At 35.8% G+C, this 13425-nt stretch overlaps 1 protein-coding gene across 1 annotated transcript; it reads right to left on the bottom strand.

The window, feature by feature from the left end:
* Window positions 1-442: 442 nt before the first annotated feature.
* Window positions 443-2235, bottom strand: LOC111436337 (seed lectin-like). Its single transcript, XM_023074089.1, has one exon. The coding sequence runs from the start codon at window positions 2218-2220 to the stop codon at window positions 1003-1005; it is 1218 nt and encodes a 405-aa protein (XP_022929857.1). The 5' UTR covers window positions 2221-2235; the 3' UTR covers window positions 443-1002.
* Window positions 2236-13425: the final 11190 nt, after the last annotated feature.

Below are 13425 nucleotides of genomic sequence, written 5' to 3' on the forward strand. Positions count from 1 at the left end.
GAAGTGGGTTATGAGGAGCCAATTTTAGATTTTAGAAAAGCTATAAATTAATTGTTTTCCAAAAGCAAGCAAGTGTAATAGAAAAGTGCTTTTCAAATTTTTTTTGTCTCCTTGTCTCTCCCTCCTCAACATCTCCTTTACAGCCTCGTGAGCGTTATTTTAACAAGTTAGTTTCAGAGCGATCGTTTATTTCTACAAATTGGTATCAGAGCGGATTGTTATTTTCTACAAATTGGAATCAAAGCGAATTTTATTTCAACATATTTATCAATTTATTATAGGCAATATATGATATTTAACCTTTCATTACTATTTACCATACATATCATATTTGACATTTTATAGTCAAATATCTTGTATCCCTTTATTACTATTTTCATTTCATTTGTAATTTATTTGATTCCGTAAATAATTATAAATAGATAACTTTATATTACATGTATAAACAACCAAACATTTGATAATAATACTCCAAGCGAAATATATAACACATACACCAAGATGATTAAGAGAGAATCCACGCCTTGTTAAATCTTTACAAAAATGTAGGTAGTCACGTAGAGGAGTACATGCATTAACATCATGTGTGGATAGGCGCAAAACTTAGTAGAACAAAGTCCATTGTTGGCTAGAACGACCCTTTATGGGGTATAAAATAATTTTGTTTCGGGAAACTTGAGAGCCTTCAACCTCCATGACCAACCCAGATTTGGGGTTCAAAATTGTGGCATCCGCCATGAAAACCCATCGTTGCTTTGATGATCCATTGCACTTAGTGATGGTAATAAGCCCCCCTGGCGAATCTGAAGCTGCCGACACACAGAAATTACGGCTACTATTTACTCTTATACTTCCATCACTATAAACCGCCCAATATTGCTCTGCCTTCTTCTCCACACACTTCTCCAACCAAACCTTTGCATTGTTATCCATCGACTCCAAACACGTCTCTTCCAACCCTATAATGGAACCTACAATTGGCCAAACGTAATTCCCCACTCTCTAACTCTGCCCAAGAGTCTTTGCATTAGGCTCCGCCGTCAACATGGCGCTTCTCCTTGATGCGTTGGCTGTCAAGACAAGGTCAGAGTCGGGGTTGCTGATCATCCCCTCCACTGACACTTTCCATCTAATGCTGCCTGCTGCACCCTCACTACAATTGTAAGTAACCACATAGCTTGAGAGATTAAAGCTCAAGCAGTTTCCCGAATACCCAATTCTCCCATCGCTTTGAAAACTCCATCTTTGTGTTAATTGCTCTCCACATGGTGACAAAATGACCGGATTGCCATCGCTCCAACCCTTGTTTTGTGCTTCAACGCAAAACCCCTCTAGCCCACTAATGCGTGCAGTTCGTGTTTGTACGTAGCATGGGTCACCTCCAACGCTAGGCATCCTTATAAAATTTGTACCAATATTGCATTGGTAGAGCTGCAAAGCCATGTTAGGAATTATAATTGGATAATATATGCTATCCACTTGGATGGTTCTGTGATTTGAATCGTAAAGCTCAATGGGCTCTCCGAATAGTCCTTGTAGTGAAGAAGATGCTTGGATTTGCAACGAAAGCTTGGCCCAATTATCTTGTAAGCTAAGAATTGCGAGGGTAGGTTTGAAGGGTTCGCCATTCTTCAAGCTATTAACAACACTTTGCTCGATGAATTTGAATTTGGTTGCTTCTAAAATCATTTGAATGATGACAAGGAACGATGTAGGGACCGAGTCTCGACGGTAATGAAACAAGTCGGAGACGGCCGCCTCGAACGGAGCTAACCCAAGGAGTGTGTCGAGTCTGGAAGTAGCAGCAGCGTTCTCTATGGATTTAAAGTCACTATTGAAACCCAATAGAACCCGACAAGTGGAGGGGAAGACGGTCTCGAAAGCTACCCGGGGGGCATCGAAAAAGACATAGGAGGTGTCGTTTGAACGGTATCCGACCGGTCTAAGAGTCAGCACGTCTACCGCTACGAAGATGTCTTCCCCATAGGGATTGTCGAGGTTGATGGTGAGGAAGCGTTGAGAAGGAGGCAGAGAGTGTTTCAAGATGGGTATATCGTAGAGTATAGAAGTGTTTATGGGGAAATATTGTCGTAATTGTTGGATGAAGCTTTTGTAAGAATCGGCGTCTGAATCTGAGGATGAGAAACACAGGTGGTTGCCTTCAATGTTAGGAGTAGCAACACAAAGAAAAGCCAGGATGTAAAGCGCTAAGGATCTCATATTGTTTCAATTTGTTGTACAAGGAAGGCATCCATCTCGTGCCTTTTATATAAGGACAATTTTGTTTTTCTCGACAAAGAATTGTATGCGTAGTACTTCTCTACACACCACACGTGCGAATGTAGGCCCACCAGGCGGGCTCGCACACTCCCTTAGCCTTCATAGTCGGACTAGTTGGCTGTAGTTAGAAGTCTGGAAGTACAATGGTTGTCGTATATCATGTCAAGCATGATAGTTATCATCATCATCATAGTGATGAGTCCGTACTCATCCTAAAAGGAGAAGTATCCTGATGTAAATGAACATACAATATGTATGAGGTCGCTATACTTTTCATCTTAATCACTCATGTGACACAACATGCCCCACATTCCTCACATATTACCCTAGATAAGATACATGCACATGCTTTCATACATTTATAACATAACTTAGGGGTCGTACATGTCATAACATGTCATATCATAGTGCAACATGACATTCAAACATGCACATCATCATAACATGAGATATTATCATAATGTATCATATTGTCATACGTCTTCTATCAGCATAGCATATCATAGCATCATAGCATATCACATCACTCATTTATTTGATAATGCTTTCAATTTATTATTATTTATTATTTAGTTTTTCGAATTTAAAATTGTTTCCTCTTACTCTTAAATTTAAAAAACAAAAATTAATTTGGCAATTCTAAAAAAGCATATACTTATTAAAAAAATGATTGCAAATCCTCTATTATTCTTTGTTAGATTGTCTATTTAAAGACATTTATATACAACGATTCATGAATAATGTTAATTTTATTTTCAAATTAAAATTGGATTGTTTAGAAAGAAAGCCCAAATACTTTTGGTTTGTGACATTGTTGGTCTTTATTTGTTTTCTTTATAGAATGTTATCGGTAAGTGGTAAGATAGACTTGCTGCAACATCTTTCGTAGGATTTAAGACCATACTACCAATACAAATAATATTATTAATTATTTATAGAATGTTATCGGAAAATGGTAAGATAGACTTGATGTAATATCTTCCATAGAATTTAAGACTATACCACTAATACAAATAATATTATTAATTATTAAGATCCCGTAAGATTATTTCCTTTGGAATTATGGATAAAACAAACTTATATTGTTTGGGGTTTATATAGAAAATTTGCTTACCAAGTTACAACTCAACGTTAAGTTTATTTTTTTTATTTTTTTTTTAGTTCATATCCTCAATTTCGTTTTTGTTTATCTAAATATCTTCGATCATACTCGTTGAGAATGGGTATTTTATAGTCTAAAAGCTCTCCAACGTGTTGCGGATCATCTCTTTACTTTGGATTATAATTGTTGTGCTCTATTTCGTGTAAGTAACTAAGTTTTTTTCAATTCTAAAAAAAAAAAAAAACGGAGGGATATCATAGGGAGATTAATTGATAGGATAGCCACAATCTGAGTGACCGTTTTTCACCAATTCTTGTTCTTGTGTGACACAATGCTTCAGCTCAATAACTCCATCTATGGTCAAATCACGCAAGAAATAAAATCTCACATCAATGTGTTTGCTACGTCCATGCATGATTGGATTCTTGGATAGCTTAATAGTGGAACTGTTATCACATAATATAGTGATACACTTGTCTTGAAAATGACCAAGTTTTTCCAAAACTCTCCTCCTCCACACCCCTTGACAAGCACAAGACACGGCTGCCACAAATTCTGCTTCAGTAGTGGACAACGTAACTACAGGTTGTATTTTTTAGGACCAAGACACAGCTCCATCACTGAGTAAGAACACATAGCCAGAAGTGTTTTTCCTGTCATTTATATCTCATGCATAATCACTGTCAGTATATGCTATCAACTCTCCGTTACCCCTTTTTCGATAAAGGATTCCCAAATCTACCGTAACTTTTAAGTATCTCAACACTCTTTTTGTAGCTTGCAAATGCAACTCTGTTGGATTTGCCATAAATCTGCTCATTAGAGACACTACATACATTAAATCCGGCCTTGTTGTAGTTAGATACATAAGGCTTCCAATCAATCGTTTATACATGGTAGCATTGATCTTGGCTCCTTCTTCATCCTTTATCTGTCTAACCCCAAGAACAATAGGGTTTTTCACACTATTACTTTTTTCCATCCTAAACTTCTCCAAAACTTCTTTTGCATACTTTCTCTAACTAATAAATGCCTTCAGGATTTTGTAAAATCTCTACACCGAGAAAATATTTCATTTTTTCTCAAATCAACCATTTCAAATTCAAGTTTCATAGAATTTTTGAACTTAACAAACATGGTCTCATCATTACCAGTAAAAATTAGATCGTCAACATATAGACTAACAATCAAAATTTTACCTCCATCTCATGTTTGTATAAATAAAGTATGGTCACAGTTGCACCTCTCAAATTCTTCTTTGACAAAATGTGCTTCAATTCGACTGTACCATGCATGTGGGGCTTGTTTAAGGTCATATAATGCCTTCTTCAATTTGTATACCTTGTATTCTTGACCTTTTTTCTCATAACCTTGTGGTTGCTCAACAAAGACGGCTTCTTTTAGTTCTCCATATAAGAAAGCACTTTTCACGTTCCAACTATTCCGAGCTGCTAAAGCAGTTATCATTCAATAGTATCTCACCTAGCCACAGGTGCAAACACCTCGATATAGTCTATACCATGTTGTGCATAACCTTTTGTTACCAACCTAGCCTTATACTTGTCAACTTCGTCATTTTCGTTGAGTTTGGTTTTGAAAACCCACTTTACTCCAATCTTCTTCATTCCTTTAAGCAAATCTGTCAACTCCCAAGTCTAATTTCGTTCAATGGCTTCTATTTTCAAATCTATTGCAGCTCTCCATTTTGAACTTTGAACTGCTTCTTCAAAGGTAGTCGGATCTATAGTTGAGGTTAATAGAACTAAATTCTTGTGCTCAGCTTCTTTAGAAAATTCTCCCCCGCTCACGTAATCTTCCATCCATAATGGTGCTCTTCTGTTCCTCACTTCGAGAGTGTTTTCTTTAGATGTTGAGGAATTTGATTCAGATGACTCACTGGAAGATATACTAACTTCCCCTTCTTCTTCTGCTATCATCTCCTCTTCAGATTCTTCCTCACTTTGGTCATGTTCACCTCCTTTTATAATACTATCTTCCCATTCGAGGGTATCAAGTCTAGCTTCTTTGTTAGTTTTCCCCCAATTCCAACATTTGTTTTCTTTAAAAATCACATCTCTGCTTACAACTATCTTCTTGGACACTAGATCATAGAGTTTATATGCTTTAAACTCTTCACTCATCCTAGCAACACACATTTGAAAACTTTTATCATCTAACTTCTTTCTCTTACAGTCTGATACATGAACATACCCAATGCATCCAAAAACTCGAAAATAGTCAAGATTAGGTTATACGCCACTCCAAGCCTCCTCAGGAGTCATATCTTTCACTACTACTGTAGGACTTTTGTTGAGCACGTGCATTGTCCAGTTTATTGCTTCTGGCCAGAAATTCTTTGGAACTTGCTTCTCTGATAATATACTTCCAACCATGTTCATAATTGTTCTGTTCTTGCGCTCAGCTACATCATTTTTGTTGGAGAGTGTAGGCTGCATTAAGTTGTCTACTGATACCATTAGTTTTGCAAAAACTGTTGAACTCGTGAGTGGTGAACTCTCCACTCCTGTCTGTGCGTAGACAATGAATAAAATCTCCAGTCTCTTTCTTAACAATATTTTTGTAATTCTTGAAGATAGTAAACGCTTCAGACTTTTCAGCAAGAAAATATATCCACACATTGTGGCTGTAAATCAATAAAACTTATGAAATACTTCTTCTTAATGTTGGAAAGAGGTTTGATGGGTCCATAGATGTTTGCACGTACCAGCTGCAGCCTTTGTGTTGCTCTCCATAAACTTCTATTGGTAAATGCATCCCTATGTTGCTTTCCCACCATGCAATCAGTGCATATTTTAGACGATGCTTTCAACTGGGGTAACCCTCTCACCATTTGTCTACGTTGCAATGTTCTCAAACCTTTGAAGCCTAGGTTCCCATATCTGCAATGCCAAAGATGAGTGTTGTCTTCTATAATTGTTTGGAAGCAAGTGGCGGTTTGTGGCATGGTTCTTGCAAGTAATATGAACATCCTATTTGCAGACATTGTTGTTTGCATAAGAAGCCCCTCCTTCGGATGATAGATTTTGCATTCTCCATGTTGTATCAAAATAGATACACCTCTTTCTTGTAATTGTCCAAGACTTAAAGAGATTGTTTTTCAACTTAGGTATATAGAAAACATCCGTGATTACCTGAGTGACTCCAGCAACTTGTAATCAAATGTTACCTTTTCCCAACACCGCCATCTTGAAATTATTTTCAAGCTTCACAGATTGTAGGAATTCCTCGTCAAAATCTGAGAATCATTCCTTGTTTGCACACATATGATTGCTACACCCCGAATCAAGGAACCAAACATCTTCTCTCCTTGATCGATTGAGTTCCACATATGACATCAACAAGATTTCTTCTTCATCCTCAAGCTCTGCATAATTTGCTACCTTTTCCCATTGAGGACACTCATATCTAAAATGTCCTAACTGATGACACTTATAACACTCAACTGTAGTTTTGTTGAATGGATGCCTACCTCTTCCTCTTCCTCTTCCTCTACCTCTACCTCTTCCTCGAAAAACTTCATGAGCTCAATCAACTCATCTTCCACCGAATCTATTATCGTATGTCACCTTTAGTGCTTTTTCATCACTTACACGCCCATTCAGTCTTTGCTCATGTACCATCAAGCTGCTTTGCAATTCATCGATTGTTAAAGTGTCTAAGTTATTAGACTCTTCAATCGAACATATAACATAGTCAAATCTTGAGGTCATTGATCTCAAGATTTTTTCAATAATCACCACTTGTTTCATGTGTTTGCCATGAATTTTCATCTTGTTTCCAATGGTGAGAGTTCGAGCAAAATATGCATCAACACTCTCACTTTCTTTCATCTGTAGGACTTCAAACTTTTTCCTAAGAGCTTGGCGTTGAGCTCTTTTGACTTTGTAAGACCCTGGTACTTATGCTTCATAGAGTCCCAAATTTGTTTTGCAGTATCTCTATTAAGGATCGTTTCCATAATAGTTCGATCAATGGCTTGAAACAAATAATTCTTGACCTTCAAGTCTTTCAGCTTCTGATTTGCAATTATTTTTTGTTGTGCTTCGGTAATCTCTACTCCTTCTGTTGCGGCAGGAGTTTTGGTCTCCACCAAGGACCAATATTCCTTTGAACGAAGAAAATTCTCCATAAGCATAGACCAATGATTATAATGACCTTCAAACTTAGGAATTGCCGGTCGAACGAAATTTGAACAAAGAAAATTTTTCATAAGCATAGACCAATGATCATAATGGCCATCAAACTTTGAAATTGTTAGTTGAACGAAATTGATTTCAGCTACCATATTTTGAATCTCTTTCAGCTCACTCCTTAAGAGAAAAAAACTGCAGTTTCTTCTTCTCACAAACAGGTCTTGCGATGTGGTTCTAATACGAAATGTTGTAAACACACAAACTAAAGCTCGAAAACCAATTACATTATCAAACAAATCAACTTGGTTGGCTTTTATAGCCTTGCAAACTAACAAATTTAGAAAGGATAAAATTAACCAACTCTATACAAATAAGAAAAACAACCACTCACTAATTAATTCATTGGTTCTAAAGAAGTGGACATCATAAAGAAATGGTAGTCATTTCAACAGTAGAGAACAGATCTAGTATGACCATCTTTAACAGGAGATTCATATATTGGATGGTGCTATTGTGCTCTAGAATCTGGGCGTTGCGGGGCATTAGTCCGATATGACACGTCGATTGGACGATATCAGTTGTTGGTAACTTCTTGGAGATGAAGATTGGAGGCCGCAGCGGGCCGAGAAGGTACAATTCGCTCTCTGAGAATATTGGGATGAATTTTTGTGAAATTTTGGTGTTGATTTGTTAGGTATTGATTCTTATTATTCCAAAGAAAAAGGCCAACTTGGACGAATATGTTGTATTTTCTAGTACTTTATTTTGAGGTATAATTATTTTTATTAGAACATGTTTTACTCTCATAGAATGTATAATGATTTTTCTTATGCAGTGTATAAAATTATTGTCTCATATAGTAGTGTGAAAATTTGCAGATGGACAAGTTTTAGCTTCGAGGACAAAGAGGTTGCTATAAGCATTCATTTTATGGTATAAAAAGTTATCGGTAATGTCTCACATTACATGTTATTGTTTGATCACAACGAGTTTTCTTTTCTTTTCACGATCATTATAAATGTGTTTTCTGCTTGAGGCATTGCACAAATTTAGTAGGAAGAAGTTCGTAGGGAAGATGGATGATCCATTGGATATTGTGAATCTTGCTATCAATTCACACAAAAATGATCAAGCAAATGAAAGATGTTCTAGATTTGTACCCTTGTTGTAGTGTATTAGCTCGAGTAATATTTTTTTAGAAAGATTGATTTTTCTTGGATAAACTTAATTGTTACCGGTTGATAGTACAATCCGATTTTTTTTTTTTTTTTTTTTTGGTAAATCATCAATATTATGTGAATGTTAGTTTTAAGCTTAATTTAGGACACCTTCAAGGTTTTCTTTAAGGACGTTAGTTCATAATAAATTGTGCTGGTCTACGAGGGAGGAGGTGGCTTTTTACCTTCATTTTGAGATATAAATGTTACCTTTGGCGTGCTTTTTTTAGTTTGGTAGAACATCTGACTTGTGAGGAATAAGAAATTTTATTGAGATTTGGATAAGTGGGGAGAGGATTTTGTAACGTATATTGGAAGTTTGTTTGCAGACATATTTTTGGAGGAGACTTGGGTGTTGGTTCCATGTTAAATGAAAAATAAGTACCGTAAATTGGTTTCTTTTCTTTAGTTTCTTTTAGTTTCTTTTAGTTTCTTTTAGTTTCTTTTGTCATTTGATCACTAAAGAAACTCTATACTAAAGAAATATTAGTAACTCCATAATTGATGGTGTCTGCTGCAGTTGGGAACAGATGGTGTCTGCTGCAGTTGGGAACAAATAGAAAAAAGAATGTGTGTGTATGGTTTACTTTTATTTATGGATGTGTCAGTACTATTTTGATTTTTATGCCTTACTTTAAAAATTCAATCGTTATTTAAATATCTGCAGTTTTGAAGGGGAAGAAACCCCATCCTAATGGAAAAATGAAGAAAGGAAAGGTTGTGTATGGGGTAGTTATAAATGAGCAAATAATTTTGTTATAACATAATATTAAAGTTATAAATACTAAATGGTATGAATCAAGAGACATCAATCGTACCATCTACTTCAATGAAGATGTGAAGGAAATATTGTTGAAATTATCCAAAGATAATTCAATTCATGCCACATCGAAGAAGAATGAAGTTTCATGTTATAAATTTTGGGTAGATGACAATTTTGAGTAATTTAAAGTTATTATATTTCATTAATATATTTTAAGGCTTTTTATTTACTTCACGTTACAAGTACATAATAGTTAATTATGGGCATTAAGTATGAATGTTACACTTCTTCGAATGCATTTCATAGTTTCATTTTGAGGCTATATAAAGTTATGTATGTTCTGTTTGCAAGGGACTCGAAAATATAGTAAAAGGAGTATGCTTTTTTTAGCCAATGGCTAAATTTCTTTGCAATTCTATAGAGTTTAGGTTGCACGTAAAATCATTCAAGCTCGATATGATCTCTTGCTTGTGGAGTGATTCGAATCTCAAACAAACATTCTTGCGTTGAGATATTTGATCAACAAGAATCATTCAAACTAGACATGATCGATATTGCTTGTGGAGTGATTCGAATCTCAAATAATATTCTTTCCTTGAGATATTCGATTAACAAGATAACCCGAATCTTACTCTCCTTGTAGTGATTTCCACATATCACTAAATTATAGCGTTGTGAATATGCTATTATAAGTTAATAACAACACATTATTTTAGATCTATTAACATATTATAGCTTCGATGAAAAGTGCTATTAAATGTTTTCGTAGCATTGTATATAAGCTATATATTTATACTTTATTATAGCATCACTTATAGATGTATAAAAGGCTATAAAAGTCTCAAACTTTTTGTTATTTGACTTAGGCTTACCATATTTGCCCTTTTATTAATTAAAGACAAATATATTGTATTTATTTATTATTCTTTCCATATTAGTTGTAATTTACCATAATTCTCTATACTGTAAATGATTATAAATAGAGAACTTTCACCACCATTTAGATGTGGTGGTTTCAGTAAATGTTTTTATGGTATCGGAGCTTTTTTTTGGTTTAACAACTTTGATCCTTTCTCCTCTATGACTTCTGAATCCTCTTATCATCTTCTTCCTTTCAACACTCTAATCCATATGATTACCATTAAACTTTCTTCATCCAATTATCTTCTTTGGAAAAGTTAACTTCTCTCTCTCCTTAGTCAAGACATGCTGGGCTATGTTGATGGAATTATGGTTCCACCACTTTGCTTTGAACCAAAAACCTCCTCAACACTCACCCCCAAATATTTGACATGGAGAGCAGCCGATCAACGACTTCTCTGTCTCCTGCTCTCATCTCTCACCGAGAAAGCCATTGTTGTTGTCGTTGGTCTCTCCACTGCACGTGATGTTTGGCTTGCATTGAAAACTACGTTCAGCCATTATTCGAAAGCTCGTGAACTGAGACTCAAGAATGACTTGCAGCTGATGAAACGTGGCACCAAACCTATTGCTGAGTATGTCCGTGCCTTCAAAACAATTTGTGACCAACTTCATGCCATTGGTAGACCCGTCGAGAACATTGATAAAGTGCATTGGTTCCTTCGTGGCTCGGCACCGATTTTTCAGCTTTTTCTACTGTTCAGTTGTCTCTCACCCCTATCCCCTGTTTTGCAAATTTAGTCTTTAAAGCTGAAAGTTTTGAGTTATTTCAGCACTCCCTTGAATCCTCTGACTCCACTCCTACAGCATTCACAGCCACTAATCGTGGTCGCACCCATGGAAGCCACCCTCCTTCCTCTAGAACCAGTGAGGTCGTTCTTATTTCCACAAAAACAACTCTTCCAATCGAGGACGAACCCACTCAGGTCAGGGTCGTAGACCACCTCACTGCCAAATATGCCGCAAAGAGGGCCATTATGCTGACTGTTGCAACCAACGGGATGTTCGACCTGATTCTACTCATGTTCATCTTGTTGAAGCCTTCAACACGTTCTGTTCTATTGCTGGACCCGATGCTGCTGATTGGTTTCTAAATACTGGGGCTTCGGCCCATATGACCGCCAACCCATCTATTTTGGATTAGTCTAAAAATTACACGGGTAAGGACTCTGTGATCGTAGGAAACGGTGCATCCCTACCCATTATCCACATCAGTACTCTTTCACCTGTTCCAAATATTCACTTATTAGATGTCTTGGTTGTCCCTCATCTCACTAAAAATTTTATTTCAATCAGTAAATTAACGTCTGATTTTCCTCTCTCCGTTACATTTACTAATAATCTTCTTACTATCCAGAATCGTTAAACAGGAAGGGTGATGGCAACCGGTAAAAGAGATAGAGGGCTATATGTGCTCTCTTCATATTTGACCGTTTATTATAAGACAAATATATTATATACATTTATTATTCTTTCCTTTTATTGTTCTTTTCATATTATTTGTAATTTACCATAATTCTCTATACTGTAAATGATTATAAATAGAGAACTTTCACCATCATTTAGGTATGGTGGTTTCAGTAAACATTTTTACTTTCAATAACATGGGCTGTCACGACGTACATAAAAAGCCTACGATTGCGTTTTTCGTAAGCCATTGTATCCATTATTTTTTGTAGTGTCATAAGACAATGCCATGGACTTACATGTTAAAGAGAAGGTCTTTAAAACAATACGAAAAAAAATATTAAATAAACGAGAGTGAATATTAAAATTAACAATGCCCTATGCTAGCTAAGGTCTAAGAAATTAAATGCAATTACCCCTATGCATGTGGCATGATCTTTAATTGCGTTGATGTCATCAATCGTACATGGTGTCTTGCCCTTGCGAGAAATATAGAAGTAGCATACAACTTGAGTATTTTAAGATTGATAAGGATCACAATGTTCCTAATGTTCCAACTTAACCTATTACGCGATCCAAGGCTAAAAAGATTCAACAAGCATTCATTATTTATCTACAAAATTGGATAGGCTCGGTTCAACCATTATTTCATGTGTTACAAGCTGATTGATTGAGGAAAGATCATTTGGAGCTTCGGAAGTAAATATTTGCACGGTTGAAGTAGCGGATAAAGTTGCTATAAATTGCACTAGATTGATAATTTGTTAGAAAATTTTATTTATTATTTTAATTTTATAATTTCTTGTAATTGGCAAAAAGTGTGGGAAATTACTTTCAAAAGGGTCCTAACTATTTTTTGGGGAGATTTAAAGGGTAGTGATAGTAAATCATAGTCAATGACTTCTTTAACGGGCATTTGAAGAGTTGCAAGTTTCTTTCGTGAGAAACGATAGCTCTCAAATTGAGACTTTTTCCCTTCGAAATTCGAGCATTATGTTTGTGACTTCTAAGTTTCAAGCAATTTTTGTAGTAGTTTGCATCTAAGTCATTCAATTGATCAAGTTCGATTGGGGAGTGACTCAATTTAAAACAAGGTTCCAAATATCTTGCTTCTACATCTTTGACGGGTAATCTAATTTTAGCCTTATCTCTTGGTTAATTCGAATTTTGTATAAAATTGCTTCTACATCTTTGATCTTAAGAGGTAATCTAATTTTAGCCTTATCTATGGATTGATTCGAATTTTGTACAATGAGGCGTTAATTTCTTTGATTCAAGGGTTCTTGCTCCAACAAATTGTTGGGCTGATTATTATGGTTGTCCTTCTTCATTCAAGAGTACTTCCCTTCTGATATGGGGAAATCACTATAAGGGAGTAAGATTCAGATTACCTTGTTGATCGAATATCTCAAGGCAACCCTTCTGATATGGGGAAATCACTATAAGGGAGTAAGATTCAGATTACCTTGTTGATCGAATATCTCAAGGCAAGAACATTGTTTGAGATTCGAATCACTTCACAAGCAAGATCGATCATGTCTAGCTTGAATGATTCTTGTTGATCAAATATCTCAAGGCAAG

This window comes from Cucurbita moschata, unplaced genomic scaffold (genome assembly GCF_002738365.1).
Source record: "Cucurbita moschata cultivar Rifu unplaced genomic scaffold, Cmos_1.0 Cmo_Scf00053, whole genome shotgun sequence".
NCBI classification, from domain to species: Eukaryota; Viridiplantae; Streptophyta; class Magnoliopsida; order Cucurbitales; family Cucurbitaceae; genus Cucurbita; species Cucurbita moschata.